At 37.9% G+C, this 25,850-nt stretch overlaps 4 protein-coding genes and 1 pseudogene across 4 annotated transcripts; 3 read left to right on the forward strand and 2 right to left on the reverse strand.

Annotated features, from left to right (window-relative positions):
- The first annotated feature begins 218 nt into the window (after positions 1-218).
- On the forward strand, positions 219-4,425 carry LOC121803568 (eugenol synthase 1-like). Its single transcript, XM_042203190.1, has 5 exons — positions 219-442; positions 897-1,031; positions 3,330-3,561; positions 3,644-3,847; positions 4,051-4,425. Exons 1-5 carry the CDS (start codon positions 260-262, stop codon positions 4,251-4,253), a joined length of 957 nt encoding a protein of 318 aa, XP_042059124.1. The 5' UTR covers positions 219-259; the 3' UTR covers positions 4,254-4,425.
- Positions 4,426-5,110: 685 nt separating this feature from the next.
- On the forward strand, positions 5,111-7,136 carry LOC121798303 (eugenol synthase 1-like). The gene is made up of 5 exons (XM_042197236.1): positions 5,111-5,399; positions 5,487-5,621; positions 5,757-5,988; positions 6,253-6,456; positions 6,756-7,136. Exons 1-5 carry the CDS (start codon positions 5,214-5,216, stop codon positions 6,953-6,955), a joined length of 957 nt encoding a protein of 318 aa, XP_042053170.1. The 5' UTR covers positions 5,111-5,213; the 3' UTR covers positions 6,956-7,136.
- A 3,942-nt stretch (positions 7,137-11,078) lies between these two features.
- Positions 11,079-14,197, reverse strand: LOC121793297 (annotated as a pseudogene).
- Positions 14,198-15,081: 884 nt separating this feature from the next.
- Positions 15,082-16,884, forward strand: LOC121797201. The gene is made up of 4 exons (XM_042195951.1): positions 15,082-15,852; positions 16,021-16,073; positions 16,254-16,424; positions 16,537-16,884. Exons 1-4 carry the CDS (start codon positions 15,442-15,444, stop codon positions 16,760-16,762), a joined length of 861 nt encoding a protein of 286 aa, XP_042051885.1. The 5' UTR covers positions 15,082-15,441; the 3' UTR covers positions 16,763-16,884.
- A 1,247-nt stretch (positions 16,885-18,131) lies between these two features.
- On the reverse strand, positions 18,132-22,080 carry LOC121806850 (receptor homology region, transmembrane domain- and RING domain-containing protein 2). Its single transcript, XM_042207013.1, has 4 exons — positions 21,636-22,080; positions 20,916-21,143; positions 19,156-19,560; positions 18,132-19,077 (listed from the first exon to the last, which is right to left on the reverse strand). Exons 1-4 carry the CDS (start codon positions 21,766-21,768, stop codon positions 18,365-18,367), a joined length of 1,479 nt encoding a protein of 492 aa, XP_042062947.1. The 5' UTR covers positions 21,769-22,080; the 3' UTR covers positions 18,132-18,364.
- Positions 22,081-25,850: the final 3,770 nt, after the last annotated feature.

Below are 25,850 nucleotides of genomic sequence, written 5' to 3' on the forward strand. Positions count from 1 at the left end.
GAGGGATGAGTTTATTAGTATAAGAAGAAAAAAATCTTGTTTTACAAAATTGGGTTGCCTATCCTATATTCCTACACAAGTAATGCATAGACAAAGTACACTGTATATTAGTACGTCTGAAAACAAAATTGAAATTATTGAGGTGACAAGAAAATTAGAAAATATGTATAGGATAAGATTTTTTCAAACTAGTGTGGTGTGGTTATAAATATACAGTACATAACAGTGGTGAGGATTGTTAGAAAAACCATAGCAATCAATGGAGAAAATTGATACTAGGAAAAACAAGATCCTGATATTAGGAGGGAGTGGTTACATAGGAACTTACATGGTGAAAGCAAGCCTCAAACTAGGGTACCCAACTTATGTTTTCTCAAGGCCTAACTCCTCCAAAACTGACCTCCTCAACCACCTCCAATCCTTGGGAGCCATCATAGTCAAGGTATTTCTCTCTCTCAATCCCTCTCTATCTATTACTAGGGCTGGGAAAATATACTGAAATATTGAAATACCGCACTTATCGTACCGAAAAAATACCGAAAATACCGAATTTTCGGTATACCGTACTTTTCGGTACGGTAAAGGTATGCATTTTATATATACCGCATCATACCGCAATTGCGGTATATACCGCAGATAACACGGTATACCGCAAATACGGTATATACCACAATTGCGGTATATACCGGAAATCACGGTATACCGCGCTATACCGCATATTGCGGTATACCGAAATCACGGTACGGTATACCGACAAAAGCGGTACGGTAAAGGTATGGTTTTTTGTTATACCGCACGGTACGGTATGCGGTATGACCATTTCGGCGCGGTATACCGTACCGTTCCAACCCTAGCTATTTCTCTTTCTTATATAATTGGAATTAATGTGTTTGCAGGGAATGCTTGATGAGCATGAGAAGCTTGTTTCATTGATGAAGAAGGTTGATGTTGTGATATCTGCAGTTGCATACCCTCAAGTTCTTGACCAGTTCAAGATTTTGGAGGCTATCAAGATTGCTGGAAACATCAAGGTATTAGTACTCTTCTGTATGTGTGTGTTTAACTTCGTTTTAATTTGACATTTGAAATATATAGTTGGATTTGTGATAGTTGTGCATTTTAATGTAATTATGAATTATTCATGATTTTTTGTTAGAACGTTGATAGTTTAGGATTTAATTTATTGTGTACTTATTTCAAAATAAGTTACTCCCTCCTTTTCCTCTATCCACCGAATGTTGTCTATTTTTTTTGTCATTTAAGTCTGTCCACAAATTATTGTCCACTTTATTTTTTTCCCATTTTTTTTAATAGTGGACCCCACTAGGTATTATACCCACATTCTATTAATAACACTTATATAAAAGTTTTATAAGACTCACATTCCAATAATTTTTTAAATTTTCTTTTTTCTTCACATTTCTTAAAATCGATATAGAGTAAAATGTGGACAACATTTAGTGGAGAGTAGACAATATTGTTACGGGACACCGAAAATCCTTTTTTTGTGGTATTTTCTGAGAATTATGTATTCTTTCTAAAAATATTTAATGCGTGGGATTTTATGAGGCCATCCACAACGTTGTTGCTATACCGTTCCTTAAACTACTATTTGCGGACCCCACTGTACTTTTTTACTTCATTCCTTAACTAAGGAACGGAACCTGCAACCCTCCGTTCCTTATCCGTTCCTTAAATTACTATTCATTCAATTTCATTTTTTATTTTTATTTCCAACCCAATTCAATTAAAACAAACACACTTCATTAAAATTAAAATAACATTACAACTTAAAATTCAAAAAAAATAGAAAAAGACATAATTAAAATCCTAAAAAAATAAAAATGACATAATTTAAAAGAATAGATAAAGACATAATTAAAATCTCACATCAAAAGTGGAACACAAAACATTCAAGGATGTGTCTATAAAAGAGAAACAACCAAGAATGAGTTTGTCCCACATCGAAAGTGGAGCATAAAACATTCAAGGATGTCTCTATAAAAGAAAAACAACCAAGAGTGAGTTTGTGTCACATCGAAAGTGGAACATAAAACATTCAAGAATATCTCTATAAAAGAGAAATAACCAAGAATGAGTTTGTCCCACATCGAAAGTAGAACATAAAACATTCAAGGATGTCTCTATAAAAGAGAAACAACCAAGAATGAGTTTCATAAATTCGCAAGCCCATCAAATATATATGGGCTATTACGAATTTCTTGTATTAATTTATTTGTAAAAATTGTTTTTAAATATAAAAATCAATCTTTATAAATAAAAATTATTTTTTTAAAAAATTATTTTTTAAAAAAATGATTTATTGCGTCACTGTGACGACGCCCACTCGCGGGTCGGCGAGTGGGTGTCACGCATGGCCTGGGAGCTCGCCTCGGCGCGTGGCGAGACGTCGCGTGCAGCGTCTCGCGGTCGCGGTCCACGGGACGAGCTGGGAATGGGATGGGGACGGAATGTCCGGCTGCAACGCGTTTCTCCGTGATGAATGAAACGCGGGCCGGCCACGCCACCCGTTGCGGATGCCCTGAAAAACGTAAGTATTATAGTACTAATTCAATAAATTGTGTCCGACATTAGTCGACATAAACTCAGTATTGATATAGACGCTATTTGTCTTAGTATACTGCAGCTTTAAATTATTTTTTGGAAGTTTGTATGATCCTATTAAATAGGAGAATAATGAACTCGTACAAAAAATGAATACAATTTGCTATAATAAACTCGTACAAAGACTTTGATGCAAACGCCCGCAATTGAACTTTTAATTATGTAGTTAAGGCCTCAAAAAAATTACTACTATAATTAAGGATTAGCCACCATTTTATTAGAATTTAGTAAATTTTAACAAAGCTTTACTAATATTAATCCCAATTAAATTAAATTCATATTCAAGGCTTTAATTATGGTTTGTTAATAATGAATTAATCGCCAATATGATTTATCTATTCTCAATTAATGTTTATTATCAGTTCTAAATTCTAACTTAATAATCTATAATTAAGGCATAGTAATTTTTTATTAAAAATTAATAGAATTAAATAATTGATAAAAAGAGAGGGTCATTAGTGCTGCCTACGTATTGAAATTAGAGATGGAACATAAATAATGAATACCCAAGTGGAGAATATCACTGAATTTTTGTTACACTAGATATGAAAAAAAATATTCTACTAGTATTCCAACAAATAAATTATTATTATTATTATTATTATTATTATTATTATTATTATTTTGCATGACATAGTTATTTGTTATACTACTCACATTCTCAAATAAAAAATTCTGCATTCGCCGCTGATTTCACGATATAGAGATTTTTGCCATCCGATTTCGGGGTGGAGGAAGACAAAATTAGGGTATTGCCGCCATTCGAGGTGTTCCTGGACAAGAAGAGAAGAATCAGAAGAGCAATTGAAGAAGCACAAATTCCATACACCTTTGTCTCTGCAAATTGCTTTGGAGGTTACTTCATCAACTATTTGCTCCATCCTTCCGATCCAAATAAAGAAGAGATCACTGTTTATGGCGACGGCCAAGCTATATGTAACAACTTCTACCTTTTAATTAATCTATAATGGAATGGGATGCCCACATATTTTTTCTTTGTGATTGTGTGCTTAATTAGTTGTGATGAACTACGAAGACGACATCGGGCTCTACACGATCAAAGTTGCGAACGATCCAAGAACGTGCAACCGCACCGTGATATTCAGACCTTCGACAAACGTACTAACACAACTCGAGTTGATTTCACTGTGGGAGAAGAAATCTGGAAGGAATTTCAAAAAGATTCATACATCGGAAGAAGAAATTGTGGCCCTTTCAGAAAGTAAGCCTATTAGTACTTAACTTTATGAAAGAACGTGAATAAAAAAATAATAAAATATAAGTCTCATTTATTTATATATATATATATATATATATTAATTTTATAATAAATATGAATATAACATTGAGTTTAAAAATAAATAAATAAATGGATATTCAAATTATAGACATTCTAAAAATGTCAAAATGAGACATTTATTGCAGGGCTGCCGGCCCCAGACAATATACCGGTGGCTATCCTGCACAGTGTGTTCATAAAAGGCGTGACGACGGGCTATGATTTTGCGGAGAAGGACGTGGAGGCTTCGTCTCTCTATCCGGACATGAAATTCACTACCGTCGACGAGCTTCTCCACATTTTTCTCAAAAATGATGGGCCAAAGCCTGCTTCGTCTGCATTTCAATGACTCACACAAAGCCAAATTTGATTTTTGGCTTGATTTGCAGTTTTTATTGAATTAATACGACTGCCAACATTTACCAATACACATCGTTCATGGTGCTTTTATTTATCTACTAAGAATGCTTCTTTGTTGCTGGAAATTAAATCAACATTTATGTGTGAAAGTTGTAGATTAAGTTCGGGTATTCTATTGGAAATATTTTTATTAATTGAATTGAAATATAATTGTGAACTCATTCGAGTACAATAAATGATGCTAGTAACTAATAACAGTAAAATTAGTTTAGATTTTTCTTCAATTTCTCACGCCAATTTTAGCACTCCGTCCCATAAAAATATGAATATTTTCTATTTTGGTCCGTTCTACAAAACTCCCTTTAATTTTTGTAACGCTTGTCTCTCTAATGAGATGAGCCTCATTATTAACTAAAAATATTTCAATTACTTTTTCTTTCTATCTCTCTTATTTTATCAATTGTGCATTAAAATTCATATCGATCCAAATATTCATATTTTTATGGGACGAAAGAGAGTATACTAGCATCTCATGAACTACTAAAAATATTTATGAAAAATAGAAAGCAATAATTGCATACAAGTTATACAATATTAAAGGGACATCCCACTAGTCATCAAAATAAAATGACATAATTTCGAATTCAAACAAATGACATGTGGAAATTATGAAGGGAGAGAAAAACATGCCATTGCAGTGATTGGTGGTGTGCAACTCAAATTTGAACAGTATTCTAGTCATGTGTCATGTCCTATGTTTCATGCTCTTGTACTTTGCTTTAATTTCAGAATTATATTAATTAGTTCGTCAGTTTTGAATTCAGTCTAACATATACAGCTCGACAAATCCGCTTTAGCTTCACCTCACACTATATAAGTCTACCTATTAACACACTTAATTTGAATAGCAAAACCAAGAGAAAGGAAAAGGAAAAAATCAAGAAAAAGAATGGGGATTACAATGAAGCAAAATGAGAGCAAAATTCTCATATTTGGAGGAACAGGTTACATAGGGAGCCACATGGTGAAGGCAAGCATCAAATTAGGACATCCCACTTATGTTTTTACAAGGCCTGATTCCGACAAGAAAGACCTCATCAGAGAGTTCCAATCCATGGGAGCAATCATAATCAAAGTATGCTTATCTCAAATTAAACATGTGATCTCGATTTAGAAGGCATTGGTGAGATATATATGAAGTGTCATTGTCTTGTTTTCGCAGGGAAGAGTGGAGGAGCACGACAAGCTTGTTGAGGCGTTGAGGGAAGTCGACATTGTGATATCGGCATTGGCATATCCACAAGTTCTTGACCAGCTCAAGATCTTGGAGGCCATCAAGATTGCTGGTAATATAAAGGTATATAATTTTTTTTTTAAATTAAGAATCGTTTAGGGTTTCCGTGTTTTTTTTTAGTTCAGTCATTCTATAACACGTTTTGTATCAACCAAATTAGCTCATCTAATAATATACTATTGGACAAAACACATCCAGAGGTTTTTGCCATCGGATTTCGGAGTGGAGGAGGATCGGGTGAGCGCGTTGCCACCATTCGAGGCGTTCCTCGACAAGAAAAGGAGAATTAGAAGAGCTATTGAAGAAGCCAAAATACCCTACACTTTCATCTCCGCAAATTGCTATGGATCTTACTTCATCAACTACTTGCTCAATCCTTCCCATCCAAACAAACAAGAAATCACTGTTTATGGCAGCGGCGAAGCTAAAGGTGTGTGTAACAATCGCTACTACAAAATCATCACACTTGAAAATGTGAGCAGAAACATGTTATTATGACACTTCAGTTAGAAGTGTAAGTGAATAAATAGTAAGTCTATTATGACATTTATCTTGATATGCAAAAGGCTAGTATATCGATCGAATGTTTTATGATAAAGTGTCAAAAATTAAATGTAGTGATAGATATTTTTCTAGTATTTCTAAACTCACAAAATTTTATTCATTTTTGATTAATATTGTGTGTTTGCATTAGCCGTGCTGAATTACGAACAAGACATTGGCATGTACACGATCAAAGTCGCCACTGATCCGAGAATGCACAACCGCATCGTAATATTCCGGCCATCGGAAAACGCTGTATCACAGCTTGAGTTGATTTCTCTCTGGGAGAAGAAAACTGGCAAAATTTTCAAGAAAACTCACATCTCAGAAGAAGAAATTGTCACACTTTCACAAAGTAAGTGTTGTTTATTTATGTTGAACATTAAAAAAACGGCCAACGATCATTTTTTTATTTAATTAACTATGCTAATTTGTGTTTCTAAACACACCATCTATATATAATATTCAAACTAAAATTAAGGATGCAAATGAAAGCGTAAGTGCGTAACAGAAAACAAAAAGATTAAAGTGTAGTACGTGCACAATCGTATCCTCAACTTAATAACGTTTTCCTTTGCTCCTAAATTTTGGCAATTTTTCAAAATTTTCCGATGCAAATAATTAATTAGAAAAATGACGATTCTTTGATTGCAGCTCTGCCAGATCCCCAAAATATACCAGTTTCCATCCTTCACAGTGTGTTCGTAAAAGGCGCGACCGCGGATTTTGAGATCGGGGGTGATGATGTTGAGGCTTCCTCGCTGTATCCCGACCTCAAATTCTCCACCGTCGATGAAATGCTCGACGTTTTCCTCAAAAACCCTCCCAAACCTGCATCAGCAGCATTTGAATAAAAAAATTTCCAGAAACGAATGATGATGAAAAATGCTTTGATTGTTTGCAAAATAGTACTACTAGAATTAGTTTTGTTTGTGGTTCATGTGACTATAGTTCCATGTGACTTTATTTGTTGTGAGATATTATGTGAGTGTGAATGAAATATTTATTTTAAAACAAAATAAAATTATTGCCTCAAAGTATTTGGCAAATAAAAACTCAAGATTTAAATGTTAACAATGCTTGAGCAAAGTGGTACTAATAAACGAAATAAATATATCAGACCAATATCATGCATTAATGTAGAATCTCCAACCACTGTAATATATAAGAGAATAAATTAAAAAAATAGAAAGCAACAAGCTTGATGTCAATTTAATATTTTGACAAGTGAAATTAAAAAGGGAAAGAAAACATGCAACCTGCGACTTTACATTATAATACATTAATAATATCGTAGGAGTATTTGATATGGTGGTTGGCGTGATATCAAGTTTCATGTTCTTTATAATTAAACAAATATTTTAAGTACATCTGTAACCTGCTTTAATCAGTTATACTATTAGTTTAAAGTTTTTAAATATATATTTTTTCTCCGTGTCATGTTATAGTATTATATACTTATATAGCTAAGGATAGGACACATACTAATTAATTTGAAGTAGTTAATTAACTTAGGCACCAATGCTTAGTTATATATATATACAACTTGATGAAAATTAAGAATAAAATATGAAAATCCAACCACTGGATATACAAGAGTTGTATAAAGGGTGGGTATCTTCTGACACTAATAATAGTTTAGATTTAATCAGTTATTCAAATGCAAATAGGGGTATAAAAAGTTAAACAAAACATTACTTATAACAGAAGTAGAAAATTGGAAAAAATATCCATTTTTCCATATTGAGAAAGCTAAATGTCGACTCCCATTTATACAAATACATGAAGCCCAATAACCTAGCAAATTTGTGCCTAACATTATTGGGCCTCACCGGGCCTATAATTATTTAGACCTAAAAAATAAAAAAAGATTATAAATTGGAAGTTAGGATAATCACTTAAACAATAGTAACAAGATTACATATTATATCATGAAAAAAATACTATAGCATTAATTGATGACTTTTGCCAAAACACATGAGTAGTTGTCCTCAAACTGGATCTCCTAGCATACGCTTATTGCCTAGCTAGATCACATGCTCAAATTTTAAAATAATTATCACCAAAAAAAAAATCAACATAATTTTATAAAAAAAAGCAATAGTGATATATCTATATGACATTTTTAACATTGGTGTAAAACATTACAGTAAGAAGAAACAAATAAAAGATGACCTGTTACACTGCATGAAGCGCTAGAAAATATAGGTGTAGAATAGATTCTCTGCAAAAAGAAGTGAAAAAAATAGGAAAAATACAATAGAGTGATAGTGAAAAGAGAAGCAACTTTTTTGTTTAAGCTTAAGTCACATCTTTGCCACCATAACCAAACAGGTTTTTGCAAGGCTGGATTTTTATCATCCAAAAAAACACTCCACATGCATCATAGACCTGCCCCATCTCTCAATTATTTTTTTTCCATGGGGTCTAGTCTAGGTATAATTTGTTAACTTTACGAATTTATTCAATTTCATGCAATAATGTATGAGGTAGAATATATCCCTACTTAAAATGTTGTAAATATTCGGATAAAAGATTTATTTTATACTAGGGTTTGGAATATAAAGTACAAGTGAAAATAAAGAAAATACATTTATTAATAGAAAAAGGAGCTGTTTGAAGGTCAATTCGTCAACATTTGATTGTACTATAAAGTTTCTGAATTTTGAAATAATTCCAATTACCACTCAACAATAATTTGACCTCTGTTCCACACTACACTTTTGCATTACTCGAGCTAGCTTGTGTCGTTTGCACATACTACAACAACATAATAATCTGATCACATTCTAATCAATCAATTATAATACCACATCTAGAGCCTATCCGCCTCGATATATTCTCATTCACATGATGACGAATGTATAATATATCTATATTATTACAATATCTATATTGTCGTGGGTTTAATATAGCGCAAATCTCTTAAAAATCGAAACAACCAAAAATAATTGTCATCACACAATCGGTGTTTTTGACGGTATTAAATCAGAATCTCCTAAGATCACGACCGTTGAATATCTACTCCCTTCATCAGCGGTTAATTGTCACAAGTTGACTCAATCAGGCTTTAAGAAATGTAGAGGAAAATGGGTACAAAAAATTACTGAAATACGAGTTCTACTTTGGTGTATTAGTTTTATAATAAAATGTGAGTGAAACGAGTTAGTATAATGTGAGGTTCATTGCCAAAATTAGTAAAAAAATAAGTTTGACAAGTATTGGCGAATAGACCAAAAAGGAAACTCCTAGACTAATTCTAAAAATGAAAAGTTTTAAACACTACTACTAATAATAATGTGGACCCTACTACCCCACAATCCACTAACACTGCACTTTTTTCCCCACTCTCTATTACTTAATCAATTGCACGTTAAAATCCATGTCATCTATCACTTTGTTTACTTTTTATGGACGGAGATAATATAATTACGAAACAATACGCGAGGACATCGCAATCGCATCAAAATCATGCTTAGAAAAAATACTATACTAATCTAGATGTGTTTGTTACTCCACACAATCAGCCATATATATAATTGATCAAAAACACATTGACACAAACACAAACACAAACACGAACAGAGAGTCTAGAAACATAGAGAGAGAAATGTCTTTCCCTCCAAATCTAGGTATCACAAACACATTCATAATCGACTCAAGCTGCACCATCTTCCAAGAATTCCCATCCCTCCTCCCTCACCTCGACCACATCTGCTCCCCATTCTCCAAGCACAAGATGAACGGCTACTCAAGAATCAACAAATCCACCCCAACCAACCGCTCCAAGTCCCTCGACTTCGCCGAGTTCTCTCTCGCTCCCTCCAAATTCAACCCCACCCCCTCCATCCCCGAGCACGGGGAGGCCTTCGGGCTCCTCCTCGCCCGCCGCGACGACCAGGAGAGGCCGGTCTCCTCCATGCGGAGATCGGCCTCCGTCACCGACGACGGCTACTCGAGAATCCACGGAGGTGGTGGGAAATGCAGCGGGTCTAGCCATGTGAAGAAGAAGAAAGGTAAGTTGTTTAGCGCTTTTAGGCGTTTCTTCAGGCTCTAAATATCATCCAATTCCATTTCTCTCGCTCCTGGTTATTATACTAATAAACATAATGTTGTGTATATTTATATTTGTCGTCTACTATACAAGATATAATTAATATACTCCTATATTTATGTTCAACATATTATTAGTACTCCCGTTGTGTATTATTTTGTGCACCCAGACTGATTAGGGTGGCCTTTGGCTAATCCCCATAAATGCCAAAACAAATAATTAAGTTTCCATTTGTTCTTAATTATCGACAGTGAATTTTGCATGAAATTGTATCTGATGATATGACTGCCAGAAAATCATACGTGGATGTCATCGTCAATCAATTAAACAATGTTGTATGTTCATAAAGAAATTGACATCGTTTGATTCTAAAATATGAACAATATATTACACGTTGGCAACAAGAATTTTTCGCCGTAATTAAAAACAAATAATAATTATATGATTTTTTCTCACTAATTTTCAAAATTACAGGTCATATCAGAATTGAATATAACTTTTTTTTGGCAATTTACCTTCATAATTCTGCTAGCCTTTATTGCAAATTAAAATGCTTATTGATTTATCATGTATGTGTACGGATTATAGTTAGATAGGAGTATTTTCAACTATTATTACTTATTTCGGACTTCAATTCAATTTTCTTTAATTCTAGTCCATTTCCATCGATTCGAGACAAATTATGTGTAGTTTTCCCAAAAATTAGTACTAGTACTAGTACTAATACTTTTGGAATCGAATACTAAATCACTGGTCAAAATCCACAGAAATGTTTTTAAGGTACAACACTAAACAAATTGAATCCCCTACAAAATCACTGTACGACAATTTCCATGTTTCCATTACATCAGCAGATAATTGTACTGGTCAAAATTTCTTTTGAAAATTACCATCTCTTGTGAAGATTCATGAAAATGTCAAACTTTTATTGTGTAGATAACAATCATCGTTTTATAGTATTACCAAAATTAGTTAGTGACAAGTGACAATTATGCCATGGAATTATGTCAAGTATTACATATATACACATACTCATTTACAATAGTTCTACTTATTCTATAACCACCATTTACTTCAACCTAGTTAATAAACAAACAACCTATACTACACAAAAAAAAAACTCTCAAAATTCACATAAATTGTCTTAACAAAAACACACTTAGCTGCTCTCCTGAAGTCCGCATCGATGACTTCTCCGTCTCCGTCCGACTTCCCAGCCGAGCTAGGGCTGCCAGCTGCCGCGGCTCCCGGCTGACTGTACAAAGCCTGGCCTAGCTGCATCACTTCTTGGTTGAGTGGTGCCATTGCATCCTTGATGGCTTGAGTTGTTCCACTAGAAATTGAATCTTTTAACTCCTTCAGCTTCGATTCCACCTTCTCTTTCACGTCCGCGCCTACTTTGTCGCCAACCTCTTTCAACTGCTTCTCCGTTTGGTACACGACTGATTCCGCTTGGTTCTTGGTGTCGATGGCTTCCCGTCTCTCTGTCTTCCTTCGCGTATCTTTCCGCGTCTTTCACCATCCGATCAACCTGAAAAAGTACGCAAAAGGATCAGAGCTTTCGATGATTTAAAGTGTCTGTTGAGGTTCAAACCATCCCACATCGGAGAATTAGAAAATATGCAAGCAATATATACGTGCAATTTCCACAAGTTTGGGCATACCTCGTCCTTAGGCAATGTGCTGGGGCAAGTTATGGTGATGTCTTACTTCTTCCTGGTCCCCCTTGTCCATATGGCTGCGACGGAGAGGATCCCGTTGGCATCTATGTCGAATTTCACCTCTCTATCTGCAGGACCCCATGCATGGGGAGCGGGTGGGATGCCGTCCAACCGGAAACTCCCCAAGGATTTGTTGTCCCTCACGAATTCTCTCTCGCCTTGCAACACGTTGATCTCTGCCCGTCCGCAGCCGTGGAGAAAGACCCTCTGAGTTTGAGACGAGAGCTCCATCTTTGCCTTCTCAGCTGCTTTGGTAAGGCGTTGCAGCGCCTGCTTGTCCTTTTGAGGAGATCGATGCCTTCGTCTTTCCTGAAGCTATCGGCTAGCCAATCAACGATCCTCTGTTTCATTCCAACGCGTTTCACATGTTAGTACCACAAAAAACACCAAGATTAATTGATCATTTTAGACAAATCCATTATCCATACCTTGTCAAAATCATCACCACCCAAATGTGTGTGGCCTGAGGTGGAAAGCACCTCGAACACTCCATCTCCGACCTCAAGAACTGCACGTATACGCCCCAGTCAGGTTAAAAAGTTTCGTAACACAATATGAAACGAAGGTTTATTTAACATCACAATGAGTAGTGTGAGTACCTGAAACATCAAATGTACCGCCTCCTAAATCAAAGACTAAGATGGTCTTGTTGTTTTTCTTCTCAAACCCGTAAGCCAGAGACGCGGCTGTGGGCTCATTGATGATGCGAAGGACATCCAAGCTGGCTATACGGCCAGAATCCTTTGTTGCAGTTCTCTGCGAATCATTGAAGTAGGCCGGCACTGTGATAACCGCTTTAGTGACCTTATCGTTCAAGAACTTGGAGGCGTCGTCTACAAGCTTTCGCAACACCTAAGATGGACAAGAATTATGTCTTCAACTAATTCCAAACAGTCAATAAACTAACAACAAGATATCACAGCTGAAAGCATAACAGAAAAGAGTGGCAAAGACCCTTTTCTGCATTGTACAATTGCAAAAACAAGGGCAAAATCACCCCAAAATGCACTTAAACGGTAAAACCAAATCAAGATCAAGAAAGCAACCTAAATCCCCAAAATCCAACCACCAAAATCTCATCTTTCATCTAAAATCATCCTCAAAACCACCACTTAGATACAATCACACTTGCAACATCAATCATAACACCCCAATATTCACAAAAAAACATTCAAACCACATCAAGATCAAGACAGCAACCTAAATCTCCAAAACTCAACCACCAAAATTACACACTTATCACCTAAAATCGCCTAATCTTAGCTACAATCACACTCAAAACATCAACAAATTGCCACAAAATAAACGAAAAATTCAACCATATGTCAACGAGCCCTAATTCCCAAACTCGGCTCAATTGGAGCCGTTTTATGATACCATATCAAGATCAAGAAAGCAACCTAAAAAAATCACATCTTTCACCTAAAATCTCTTTCAAAATCCACCTCTTAGCTACACTCACACTTGCAACATCAATCATAATACCTCAATATTCACAAAAAACATTCAAACCACATCAAGATCAACAAAGCAACCTAAATCCCCAAAACCCAACAACCAAAATCACAAGAACACTTAAAAATCCAATCTTTTCCCAAACCCGGAAAAAAAAAATACCTGGGCAGAAATCTCCTCAGGGGCAAAGACATTTCCGGTAGCAGGGCACACTACCTTCACAATCCCAATATCATCCCTCACCACCTTATACGACACCTGCTTCGACTCATCATCGACCTCATTCATCTTCCTCCCAATAAACCTCTTCACCGAGAAGAAGGTGTTCTCCGGGTTCACCACCGCCTGCCTCTTCGCAATCTGCCCGACCAGCCTGTCCCCTCCCTTGGTGCACGCCACCACCGACGGCGTCGTCCGCTGCCCCTCCGCGTTCGTCACGATCGTCGGCTGCCTGCCCTCCATCGCCGCCACGGCCGAGTTCGTCGTGCCCAAGTCGATCCCCACCACTTTCTCGCTCACCACTCTCAGCGGTTTGTAGCCGTTGTTGCCGTTCTTTCTCCTCAAACCCAGATGGAAAATTGATGCTTTCTTGATCTTGGTCGAGCCCAGAAAAGGATTTTGTTTTGCAATTTGGGGAAATGGGTAGTTCAGTTGAGCTGCAGTGGCCATGATCGCTGCGTGGTAATATGATCTTGATTGATTCTTGATCGTTTTTTTTTATTTGGGTGTTTTGGTGTAGAGGCGGAGAGGGCGGGAAGTGGTGTTTATAAAGGGAGAAATTTTGGTTATGAATTTCTAGAGAAATCTCGAGATGGGAGGGTTTTGTTTGTTTTAAGGAATGTAGAGTCTCGAGTAGGTTCTCGGACAAGGAAGCAGAATCTGGTATTTTAGTTTGTATTTTATTGCATTTTGACCCCTGCAATATTTGCTATTCCATTATGAATTAATAACTCTCAATACTATACTTTTATTAGTGTAAGATCTAAGATGGTATTACAAATGTCCATTAATAGTAAAGTGATATTTTTTGAGTTGGTAAAGATGTGTATTTAATTCGAAATCCAATGATTTTCTAAGATATAAGGCATAGGGGTTTTGTTATATTTAAGGGAAAAAGAAGAAAAAAATTATTAAAAATAGACGTTAATTCAATTAAACATACTATTTGTAGTATTTTCAAAGATTTAGTTGGAATTTCTATTTTCCTAATTAGGTAATCTGCACAAGATATCCTCACTCTTAATTTTCCAAAAAAAAATCATACTCCGTAGTTGTGTTTTTACTTTTTCCTTTGAAAAGTGGAAAATCTCTCTTGGTCTATTTAGATCATCCGACAACTCAGCATTTTTATGCCATAATAATAAATTATTTATAATAATTATTTAGTAGACTCTAACTAACTAACAGTTATACTTAAAATGTTATACACTACCAATCAATCCTACTAATAATTAATTAAACAAATAAAAATTAAATGGTAAGAGGGCTAACTGTAAGTTAGAACTTGGTTTCACAATGATCAGTCAGAGTGGCCCATAAAATAGCCCAATGCCAAATAATTATCTAGATTGGGCTGGAAGCCCAAAATGCAAAACAAATTTCAAATCTCCGACCTCTTTTCCTTCCTAGCAATCGAGGACACGCGTCAGTCGCATGTCCTGCCACGTTGGATTCTATGAGAGTGGTTATTTTTGCCACAGCCACACACAATTATAGCCTTATCCCTCTAATATTTGTTTGTGGAGGAAAAACATTTGCCAAGAACAACTCCACACGTGGAAATGGAATCGAACACAATCTTTCTAGACCTCAATCTAATCAAGAAAAAAAATTGAATTTTGCCATGAATTGATGATTTTTTGTCATGAATTGTCATTCTTGAAAATTTAGTTGGCACATGATATTCAAATTAGATGTGATGATGATCTCAATGGAACACTCAGTGAACATACACATTAGAGAGAGCATTCTTCTTCACATGCTTCATTGATTCTTGAGAGAGAGGTATCACTCTTCTTCAAATGCTTAATTAAATCCTTGGTTCTTGAGAGAAAGAGGTTGTTCTAGCATTCTTCTTCATCAAATCCTTGGTTCTTGAGAGAAAGAGGTGATGGCTCATTTGCATCATAATCTCTCTATTGTGGCTAAAGGGTCAGGACAAGAACTCTTTTGGAGATGTCGAGGAATGGTGTTGTGCAACATAGGTTTGGGTTTAACCAATCAAAGAAGAAGGAGATCAATCAAGAATAGAGGGCTCATTCATTGTTGCAATTCTTCAACATCAACACCAACACCAACACCAACATTATCAGAAGTGACCTTGTCTTATGACAAAGTGAATTCGGCCTATGAGAAGCTAGACTCAACGATAAACGAGGGCGATTTCGTTCGACAAGGAAATTGGCAAGTAAGAAGAATGCTCGAGACAGAGGAAGAAATGAGACAAGTAGCATATGTTCAAGCTGAGGCATTCCATGAGCCAGCCTTTTTCTTTGATGATATATTCTTCGATTTCTTTAAGGTAACCACAAAATTCTCTTGTTATGTCTTAAAATCATGAAATTTTTGTCTTCAAAGAATCCTTGTAGTTATAAATCTACGCAATAGCTTAACTTGTCATATCAAGTCTAGTAAACCAAACGAACTACTTAAACGTCTCTCTTAACGATCACTACTTATTCGTTCGCAGGCGGAAGTGCTCGCAGGGCTGATGTACCGGCTGCGAAACTCACCCCCGGATAGGTAACATCGAAATATTTATAAAAAGTTTGATAGATCGCGTGTTAGAAAAGTGCCCACAACACGGGGCCTTTAATAAGAAATATGATACTCAGATAAAATATGATAAGAACGTACATTTTAAGTCGGATCACTCTCTATCTTAAAACTATCGTAGTAATTTATACGATTTTCGAGAAACAGGTATGCATGTTTAGTAGCAGAGACGAGGGATGATGAACTCCAAGATTCTAAGAAGGAGCTTGCAGGAGTAGTGGATGTAACAGTTCTAAGGGAAGATTCTGTACTCGAGCATCTCCTAGGGGCAAAAGAGTACATTTACGTGTCGGGGATCGCCGTTCTAAACAGATTCAGGTTCTAAGATCTTAATATGATGAGTTAAGATATTGTGCAGATTTTATGACTATGTTTTGAGCTTAGAATGATATTTGTTGGACAAAACTAGAAAACTATTTTTTTGGTGCAGGAGGCAGAAGGTGGCCACGACATTGTTAGAAGCATGCGACGCAATCTCAGCTGGTTGGGGCTTTGACTATCTCGTCCTCCGAGCCTACGAGGACGATCATGGGGCGAGGAAGTTGTACTCAAACGCGGGCTACAAAGTCGTCTCAGAAGACCCTCCGTGGACGACAAGCTGGGTCGGGAGGAGGAGACGCGTGGTCATGGTTAAATATATAGGGGATTTGGTGTAACATTTTGCTAAAGAATTGCATATGAAATGCTAATTTTGTTACGAATCAAGGTTGTTTTTTTTTATTGACAGACTCAAAACAACTCTTCTATGATATACAGAGCAAAAAAACATATTACAATCTATGCTAGTCATAATAGTATATTTAACCACTTGAATCTATTGAGCAGCCGTACAATCTATATACTCTCCAAAACACTGAAATTTTTTACGAATGCAACTGATTGTTTGTTATAGCAGAATCAACTAAGCCAATCACCTAACAAACTCACATGCATGTAACAATGTTTTATCTTCACGAACCAAAATATGGAAAGTAGATTAAGCTAAACTATAAACTGAAACGAAAGTACAAAGCAGAAACTATAAACCGTAGATATAATTGTAAGCCGAGTCGAGGAGTTCCCTTTCTCTAAGACGAAATACGCTTTGGCAGTGCTCTCGGATTGACGTGTCGTCCCCAAAAATGAAACGACTTCGTCTTTTTGGTTGCTGCACCGCAAACAGAACAAGCTCCGCTGAACTGGATGATGACGGAGAAAGAATTTCGACAGAAACTATGCAGAGGGAGGTAGAGAGCTATGCAAATGAGAATACATAGGTGTGTACTGTGTGCAATGCATGGAATGACTGCTTATAGGCCAAGTTCAATGCGTTGGGAGCTGCTGAAGTCAACAGTCATTATGTATGTCATGATGGCTTGATTGTAACCACCGGAGGTTACAAGCCGTTGCGGGAGCTGAAGAGACTGATAGATACCTATGTAAATGAGTAACATATAAGCAATTCTCTGAACCAGCATAGGGGCTTTTTACTGGATGGACCGTGCTCTACCAACTTTATCAACCGGTGATGTCTCTGTGATGATTCTTTGCTTATTCGCGTGTCATTTCATCATTCTAATTCTTTCTTCAGCTTCCGGTCTTTTTAGTTTCTCGGTTTCCTGTGTACGCTTCGATTTACCAGTTTTCCTTTACCAGCCGTGCTCTCCCTAACGGATCCTTTACCAGGTTTCTCAGCAGAATGGCTGCTGCTGCCATCACTTAACTGCTCAGACCATTTTACAGTATGGTTATGCTCTGTTCGCATTGCTTCTATCTTCTTCATCGCAAATCTAATTGTGTCGTAACTCGCTGCAGGGCTGTCTCTTGATCCCCAAATGAAGTGTAGGAGAAAATGCTCAGTAGTCACCAAAAGGTAGCTTTTTTGGCTCCCCTTTCACCATTTTGTTTGCATATGGAAATAGAAGAATTGATCCTATTGTTATAATTTGTCTTTTTGCTTATTACAAGCTTTAGATAATATGTATTGTTAAGAAACATCCTTCACTTTATTTCGATTATATCGGCATGTACAGATAAAAATGGAAATCAGCTAAAAGTGAGAATCCCCAACTCACAAAACAATCTTAAATATATATACACAAAGCAAGAGCAAAACCCACAAATAAAAAAAAGAAGAAACATAAAAATGAGTGATTAAAGGCACAGGCTTTTATCATTATAATAATTACCAACTTTCACGGCAAATTTACAAGTTTAACAACATCTGAGCACGCCAATCAAACACTCACTGTATCTGTGTAAGCTACGAAGCGTCTTCACTAACAATCAGGCAGCGAATGAGCCGAAGCGAACGGCGAGAAGCTCGTGGCCGACTCGCTATAATGCAACGCTCTCGCCTCAGTCGTGGCTGACTCGCCATAGTGCAAAGGGTTAGCTTGATGGCTCGAAGACCCCTCGTAGAAGCTCGAGACCGACCCACTATAATGCAATGGTCTCGACTCAGTCGTGGCCGACTCACCATAGAGCAGCGAGTTAGCTTGGCGACTTGAAGACCCGAGGTAGCTCGAGGAGCCCATGCCGGGGCTCGGGATGTAAGGGGACATGTATCTTGAGTTGAGAGATGACAAGGAAGGATAACCTAACGAGTGGGGTGAAACTAAATACGCTCCCAGGGATAGTTGCGACGACATGTTCTGGAGGTCGACCGAGCTCCGGCTAGGACTAAGATGAGGGGATTGGTGGTGGGAGAGGAGCGAATGCGGGTTGTAAGGGGTTGAGGAGACAGACTGAGGCAGAGAGACTGACGGTGTCCGAGAAGATCCACCTATTAGGATGGCTGATGACGATGCTAGCGATGACCTAAAAGACGACAAGAGTGAGGAGGAAGCGAGAGAACCTGCCGCGGACGAGAGCAGTGGAGTGGATTCGTTCGCTGGTGGTTCGCCGTTACTGGTCCTGGCATCGCGCTTGCATACTGGGCAGAACGTTCTCCATGACGTCAGCCACACGTCGACGCACATAGCATGGAATTCTGCAATAACAAGAAATTTATTACTGCAATTTATACATTAGAAAGATTGAGATGCAGCCGAAAGAGGGAAACACTTACTATGTCGACATGGCAGTATCCGTAGCTTCTCGCCCATGGTATAGTCTTCGAGACATATGGCGCACGTCGCTGAAGTGCAGTTGTCCTCGAGAATAGCCGTGAACACTAGGGACGGCATGGCTTTCACCAAGCGGCTGCTCATCCCATGGAATTCTCGCACACGTGGAGCTTGAGGTCGTCCTCTTCTAATACGGTGCCTTCGGACAAAGAAGCATGTAGCCAACACAGCAGACATCGCGAGCAACGAGATGAAGGAGATAGCCATTATAGACCACGCAGAGTCTTCAAAGCTTGGCACTATCCACACCTCTGTATCACTAACATCGGCATATTTCTTCATTGCCTCGGCACAGACTTTTCTGACAAACACAGCATGAATCTTTATACCGGCAGAATTTCCAGCCACTGCTCGAAAACCAATGCTTTTAGTACATAATCAAATCGAAGAGACTGGAATTAAACACTACGAAAAAGCAAAGCTACTCGGAAGATACTAATATTTCAAGATCTTAACCTCTTCGTATACTCTCGACAACGAGAATGCAGGGTATATTATATTTGATCGTATAGAGAGACCATTACCATTTCACAGCTAAAAATAGAGCAAATATGGAAGGACCGAAACGAGTAGATGTTACCCTAGGAGGCCTTTACTTATGTAGATTAGACAGACAATATACATGAACTAGTATTTGAACGATTACATGAACAAACAACTCAAAATTGTTCAATCCATCAAAATATGCTGTGAATCAACCTTTATTATTTTTATCTGTCTAAGATATCACTCAAAGTAAACATCCGCTAAATGGATGTAGCAATGCTTACATATGATCACTATGGCATTAAGCTCAGTCCTTACAAGTAAAAGAGATGGAGACTCGAAGATACAAGACCAGGAAAAGTTGAGTTATGATTCACATAGAAAGACCAAATTCATGTCGAAACCTACTAGAATCCCCGACTTCTGTAACCTAAGATGCTGCCCTAGAGATTACACTTAAGCCACGCAGAAATACCAACTTCCATGTCGAAAATTTTTAGAACTAACATATTCAGTGACCAGTGTTATCAAATAGCGGATATGGCGGCGCCATGACGCTATGGCATGGCATTTGGTGGTGGAAATGGCATAGCACCATGGCGCTGCTATAGCACCGCCATATCCACCATTTGACAACATTGCGTGTGTACTGCATTTAAGAATTGGACATTATGCTAGAAACATGGAGGTTAGAGTTGTATTTTATGCTTAATTAATTGTTTTAAGAGTTTTAGATGCTATATTTTTATTATTTTCTTATTTTTGAATTATATATAAATATATAAGTATTACTCCCTCCATCCCACATAATTTGGGACGCTTTGTGGGTCCTACTTTTATATATTAGTTTTATAATTAAATGTGAGTAGGAATGAGTTAGTGAAATGTGGGGTCCACTACAAAAAATGGTAAAAGTGAAGTGGGACAAATTATGTGGGACGGCCCAAAATAGAAAACTGGGTCAAATTATGTGGGACGGAGGGAGTATTTTATTTATTTAATTATTGACCGCCATACTAATACGCCATATCTCTATGGCGGTTTTTAGGCAAACCGCCATAAGCCACCATACGAGATTGATAACATTGTCAGTGACTATATGAATAAGTACGAATACGATCTTAGGTTAATTAGAAGAGGATTTCCTCACAAATGATGAAGCAATGTATCTAAGAAAAAGGAGGTATGAAGCTGAGGCGGAGAAGAGAAGACATACTTGCAACCAAATCATCATCGTTATCATAGACAATGGCCACGCTAAACCCTGCAGCCTGAGCTCTTCTGACTTTCTGATCAAAGCTACATCCACCTCGGACAATCAGCACAAACGGAGACCTGGTGTTATTCGCTGCTGGGACGACTTTATTAGTCAGTGGCGAGCAGGCATCCAAAGGCTCGGCCACAGACAGCGTCCCACATATCCCGGATCCTTTAATGGACGGGGCTAAAATCACAATAGACCACATCAGTCATATGCCATTAATAGAAAACAAGAATTGTGTCTTCAAGTAATTGAATACTATAACAGTAATAACCGAGGTGTTTTTGAATCACTGTAAAACGGCACCCATCATCGTGTCATATGGTAAGAAAATCGTACTATTTCGAAATCACAAACTCAAAATCTAGAAATCACAGCTTAACATAAACAAGGCAACAACCATTTATCATTTTCAACTAGCTAGGAAAATATGCTTATTCACCAAACTGACTCCATCAACTCTACTGACAAAAACATAGCTCTAGTTAGATTCAAAGATCTCTGTTTTATATGAGAAAGATCCGATTTTTTCTCCGAATAACTATTGAGTAAGAGTTGAAAACTCTGCCCAAACTACAAAAACAATGAAAAAACAATTGCAAAGATCGAATCAAACCCAAATCATACATACACTGATACACACCCCAAACAACAAAGAAGAAATAAGAAGCTCACCAAAATTAGCTTCAATGTCTTCGAACGACAAGGTAACATTGTTGCCTATCAAAACCACGTTGCCATAAGCTGCGAAAGAGCCCATTAAACAAAACAAGTAGCAGAACAACACCCAGAAATCAGACATCTTCATCCAAGCGTAAAAATCCCAACTTTATCCAAATTTACAACAAAGCCCGTAAAACCATCTTCTCCAATTTTCTTTTATTTGCTCAATAAATCTAAAAAAGGGGTTTCAAACTATGGGGAAATCAAGACATCAGCTTCCATGCTGCAGTTCGATGTTGGGATGATGGCTGTTTCTAGGGCTAGAGCTTTTGTGATTAATCGTGTTATAATTGAGGTGAAAATTTTGAATGTGGAATCAATCAAAAACTCGATTTGCTATTTGTGGGGGCTCTGTCTTTATTTGTGTGGGTGTGCTGTAGTGATAATCTTCGCATGAATATCCTCTCGAAATTATTAGAAAATGGATTATCTAGTTGATGGAAGTTTAAATATTTGGGGGTTTTGCAAATTGGTCCTCCCAAAAGTAACTAATTAAACAGATGTCAAAATATTTGGTCATGAAAATAAACCTTTTTTTTTGTTACTCCTTTTTTATTGTATAGTAGAAATATATAGGAGTAACATTTTTTATATGATTGAACACTTTTTCTAGTAAGTGCTTAGCTCTCTTTTTTCTTGTCACGGATTTTAAAAATACTTTAAATAATTTTTATTTAAATATATAATAAGTAAATTAGCTTTAAAAAATCAAGTTCGTGATGTGTAAACTAACAACTAAAATATAAAGAAAGTTAAATGGGTTGATTGAGCTATCATAATATATTAACATTATCTAATTTGTTGTACCAAGCTACTAGACAATAATTAATTAAGAAATCTTCAATAACTTTAATAATGGTTAAAGGTGACACGGTGCTGCAAATTGGGTTGGGTTGGGTTGGCACATAAGAGCATGCACAACGGTGGCGCCGAGCCCCGCGTCCGTCCGCGCCGCTGGCAAGGACGAGGCTCGCCGCCGCTGCGCTTGCGCCGTGCCAGCCAGCAGGACACGTGGTGAACGGCGATTGGGCAACGACATAGCCGTTGCCTTTGAATATATTTTTTTATTATTATTAAAAATCAGTTTTTAATTAAAAAAACCGATTAAAAATTAAAAAAAAAAATCACTTCCCAAAAAAAATATATCCGTTTTTTACCACTTTTTAATTTTTTTTTATTTTTTCCCCCAAAAATACACACTTTCATCTATAAATACCTCCACTTTCACACCCAAAAATTCACATCAAACTACACAATTCTCATATTCATTCTCTCATATCCATTCTCATCTTCATTCTCTCATATCCATTCTCAATCTTTCTTCCACCCTAAAACATAACAATGTCCGGCCAAGGCGATGACCACCCGCCCTCTCACGGTTGGAACCCCGAATGGTTCGGTTCACAACCGTTTCCTAGTCCGGAAACGGAATATTCGGCCCCTCCTCAAACCCAAAGTTCGAGCGTTCCGGGTGGCTACCGGCCATACCCAATCGACGATCAAGGTGCCTCCGAAGGGCGATACGGGTGGACACCGGAGCCTAGGTCGACCGCCCCCTCCCAAACTCCGACTCCTCCTACTCGCGGTGTCCGCACACCGTACACTCCGGCGGAGATGGATAAATTGTTCAAGGCGTACTTGGAAATCTCCGAAGATGCGGTGGTTAGCACGAACCAATCCGGCGAGCACTTTTGGTGGCGCGTCGCTCTCCTGTACAATGAAAACCGGCCGCCGGGAATGATCGAGAGCAACGAGAGTATGGTGTGCAACGCCATCGGCCGAGTCAACGATGAAATTGGCAAGTTCAATGGCTATTTCCTCCAGGAACAACGGAATCTCGGGAGCGGCCGGAGCCAGGTCGACATCATCACTGCCGCGCTGAGCACCTACCAATCCATGAACTGCAAGTCGTTCAAGTACCTCAACGTTTGACAGGATACGCGGGGTCACCAGAAGTATATGGGATGCGTAACATCCTCCTCTAGCGGCTCCTCCAAACAGTCAAGGTCGGTATCCCTATCCGACGCCGGCTCCGAAGAAGTGGCTAGCCAACTCGCCGGAGCTAACTTGGGTAGCCCCGACGCCGGACCGAGGGGTTCCCAACGCCAACCGCAAGGAAAGAAGAAGCCGGCGGCCAACCGCCTTCGCGCCGAACCCGCTCCCTATGCGCCACCCCCGAACAACTCGTTGTGGATGCTCTTAGGCCAACTCAATATGGCCGATAGGTCAACTATGACCCCCACGCAACTTCAAACGCATGAGGCCATGATATTGGGTCTCCAAAAATAATTGGGGTTAGTGCCGCCGGATCAGCAGTCTTCCACGGGTAATATTAGCCAATAATTATGTAATTTTTAATTTTTACGAGTTTAATTATGTAATTTTTAATTTTTAGGAGTTTAATTATGTAATTTTTAGTATTTAGTATTTTAATTGTTTAATTTTTAATTTTTAGGATTTTAATTATGTCTTTTTTTATTTTATTTGTAATATTTATTGTGGTTTTTTAATGAATTTTAATATTATGGAAATGTTTGAATTTTAAATTGAATTGTGCTCGTCCTAGCGGAAGAGCACAGCTGTGGGTGTTGTGCTCTTGCCAGAGAACAGGCAGGAATAGTGGCATCGGGCCCACAACCGTGCTTACTGGCAAGAGCACGGTTATGGATGCTCTAATATTTATTTATTGTATAAAATTAATAGGCCACGTGGTATTGTTAGAATTCAACGAATTGTTATACTACAACTATTATCTTCCATTAAATGACTTATCACGAGTTTAAGAGAATCAACATCCGTACTTTTGCCAACGAGCACGGATGTGGGCTCAGACCCACTTTTTCTATTTGCTCTTAGGCAAGAGCACAACACCCACATTCGTGCTCTTCCGCAAGGACGAGCACAAGAATCCCACCATTCCATTATTCAATTTAAATAAATACATTTCCACAAAATTAAAATACATTAAAAATACCCGGAATAATATTACAGAATACATTAAAAATTAAAATTTACATAATTAAAATCCTAAAAAATAAAAATTACATAATTAAAATCATAAAAAATAAAAATTACATAATTAAACTCCTAATCAATAAAAAAATACATAATTCAACTCCTAAAATAAAAAAAAACCACTTGTGGCCGAATTTCGCCCAAATGTGTTTGATTAGGTCTTCTTGCAGCTCAACGTGGGTTCGAGTATCGCGCATTGTGTGTCTTGTTTCGATCCTCTCACCCACCGTCGTATGCACACCTCGGCGTGGGGGAGACCTCGCGCTTGAGCTTTCCGGCTTCATCCTCATCGTAAAAGCTAGCCGCCCTCGGTCCTTCGTCGGCTATAATCATGTTGTGTAAGATAATACACGTGTACATGATGTCGGTGATATTTTTCACGTACCACAGCCGAGACGGGGCCTTCACAATGTTGAATCGGGCTTGAAGGACCCCAAAGGCTCTTTCGACGTCTTTTCGCACGGACTCTTGACGCTGCGCAAAAAGAACCCGTCTCGGCAACGAGCCTTTCGTGGGCTCCCTCCCGGTCACGATGAATGTAGCGGCGACTTGATCTAGTTGGTTGAGGAGGAGGGGCGGGGGTATTCGCTGCTACATATGCTTCATAAGCGGCACGATGTTGTTCGTAGTATTCTTGTTCTTCGCGCTCCGCTTCCGCAATGAGATGGATGAAATCCATTTGAGGTTTTGAGTGAGAGATGAAGGTGTAGATAAGTTGTATGAAAATATGAATGAGAGATGATTTGATGTGGAAAATGGATGATGAATGTGTGTATTTAGAGATGATTTTGGGGGGGAAAATAAAAAAAAATACAGAAAAACGGGCAAAAAAACGACTATTTTTTGGGATTGTGAAATTTTTTTTTGATATTATTTTTGATTTTAAAAAAATATAAAAAAATAATTTTCCAACGGATATGCCGTTGGCCAATCAGAACGCGCCACGTCGCCTGCTCGCTGGCACGGACGTGCTCGATGCATCGAGCAGCGCGAGCGCAGCGACGGACAACGTCTCCGTGCCGCTGGCACGGACGGACAGACGCGTCCCTGCTCGCCGATGTGGATGCTCTAAGACACCATTTAACTTTGTGAAAGTTTAAGACACCATTTAACTTTGTGAAGTATAAAATGTGAAAGTAAAGGTGAGAGAGA

The sequence above is a fragment of the Salvia splendens genome, chromosome 1 (genome assembly GCF_004379255.2).
Source record: "Salvia splendens isolate huo1 chromosome 1, SspV2, whole genome shotgun sequence".
Classification (NCBI taxonomy): domain Eukaryota; kingdom Viridiplantae; phylum Streptophyta; class Magnoliopsida; order Lamiales; family Lamiaceae; genus Salvia; species Salvia splendens.

Bases quoted from the DNA above. Each gene is read 5' to 3' on its own strand.
- LOC121806850 (XM_042207013.1), bottom strand. From the start codon at position 21,768: ATGAAGATGTCTGATTTCTGGGTGTTGTTCTGCTACTTGTTTTGTTTA. The intron at 21,144-21,635 runs GTGAGCTTCTTA...TTGTGATTTTAG, and splicing joins AGACATTGAAGCTAATTTTG to CCCCGTCCATTAAAGGATCC. The intron at 19,561-20,915 runs GTATGTCTTCTC...GTTTTCGAGCAG, and splicing joins CGATGATGATTTGGTTGCAA to TGGCTGGAAATTCTGCCGGT.
- LOC121798303 (XM_042197236.1), top strand. From the start codon at position 5,214: ATGGGGATTACAATGAAGCAAAATGAGAGCAAAATTCTCATATTTGGA. The intron at 5,622-5,756 runs GTATATAATTTT...AAACACATCCAG, and splicing joins AGATTGCTGGTAATATAAAG to AGGTTTTTGCCATCGGATTT. The intron at 5,989-6,252 runs GTGTGTGTAACA...TGTTTGCATTAG, and splicing joins TGGCAGCGGCGAAGCTAAAG to CCGTGCTGAATTACGAACAA.
- LOC121797201 (XM_042195951.1), top strand. From the start codon at position 15,442: ATGGCTCATTTGCATCATAATCTCTCTATTGTGGCTAAAGGGTCAGGA. The intron at 15,853-16,020 runs GTAACCACAAAA...ATTCGTTCGCAG, and splicing joins TATTCTTCGATTTCTTTAAG to GCGGAAGTGCTCGCAGGGCT. The intron at 16,074-16,253 runs GTAACATCGAAA...TTCGAGAAACAG, and splicing joins CGAAACTCACCCCCGGATAG to GTATGCATGTTTAGTAGCAG.
- LOC121803568 (XM_042203190.1), top strand. From the start codon at position 260: ATGGAGAAAATTGATACTAGGAAAAACAAGATCCTGATATTAGGAGGG. The intron at 1,032-3,329 runs GTATTAGTACTC...TTCACGATATAG, and splicing joins AGATTGCTGGAAACATCAAG to AGATTTTTGCCATCCGATTT. The intron at 3,848-4,050 runs GTAAGCCTATTA...CATTTATTGCAG, and splicing joins AATTGTGGCCCTTTCAGAAA to GGCTGCCGGCCCCAGACAAT.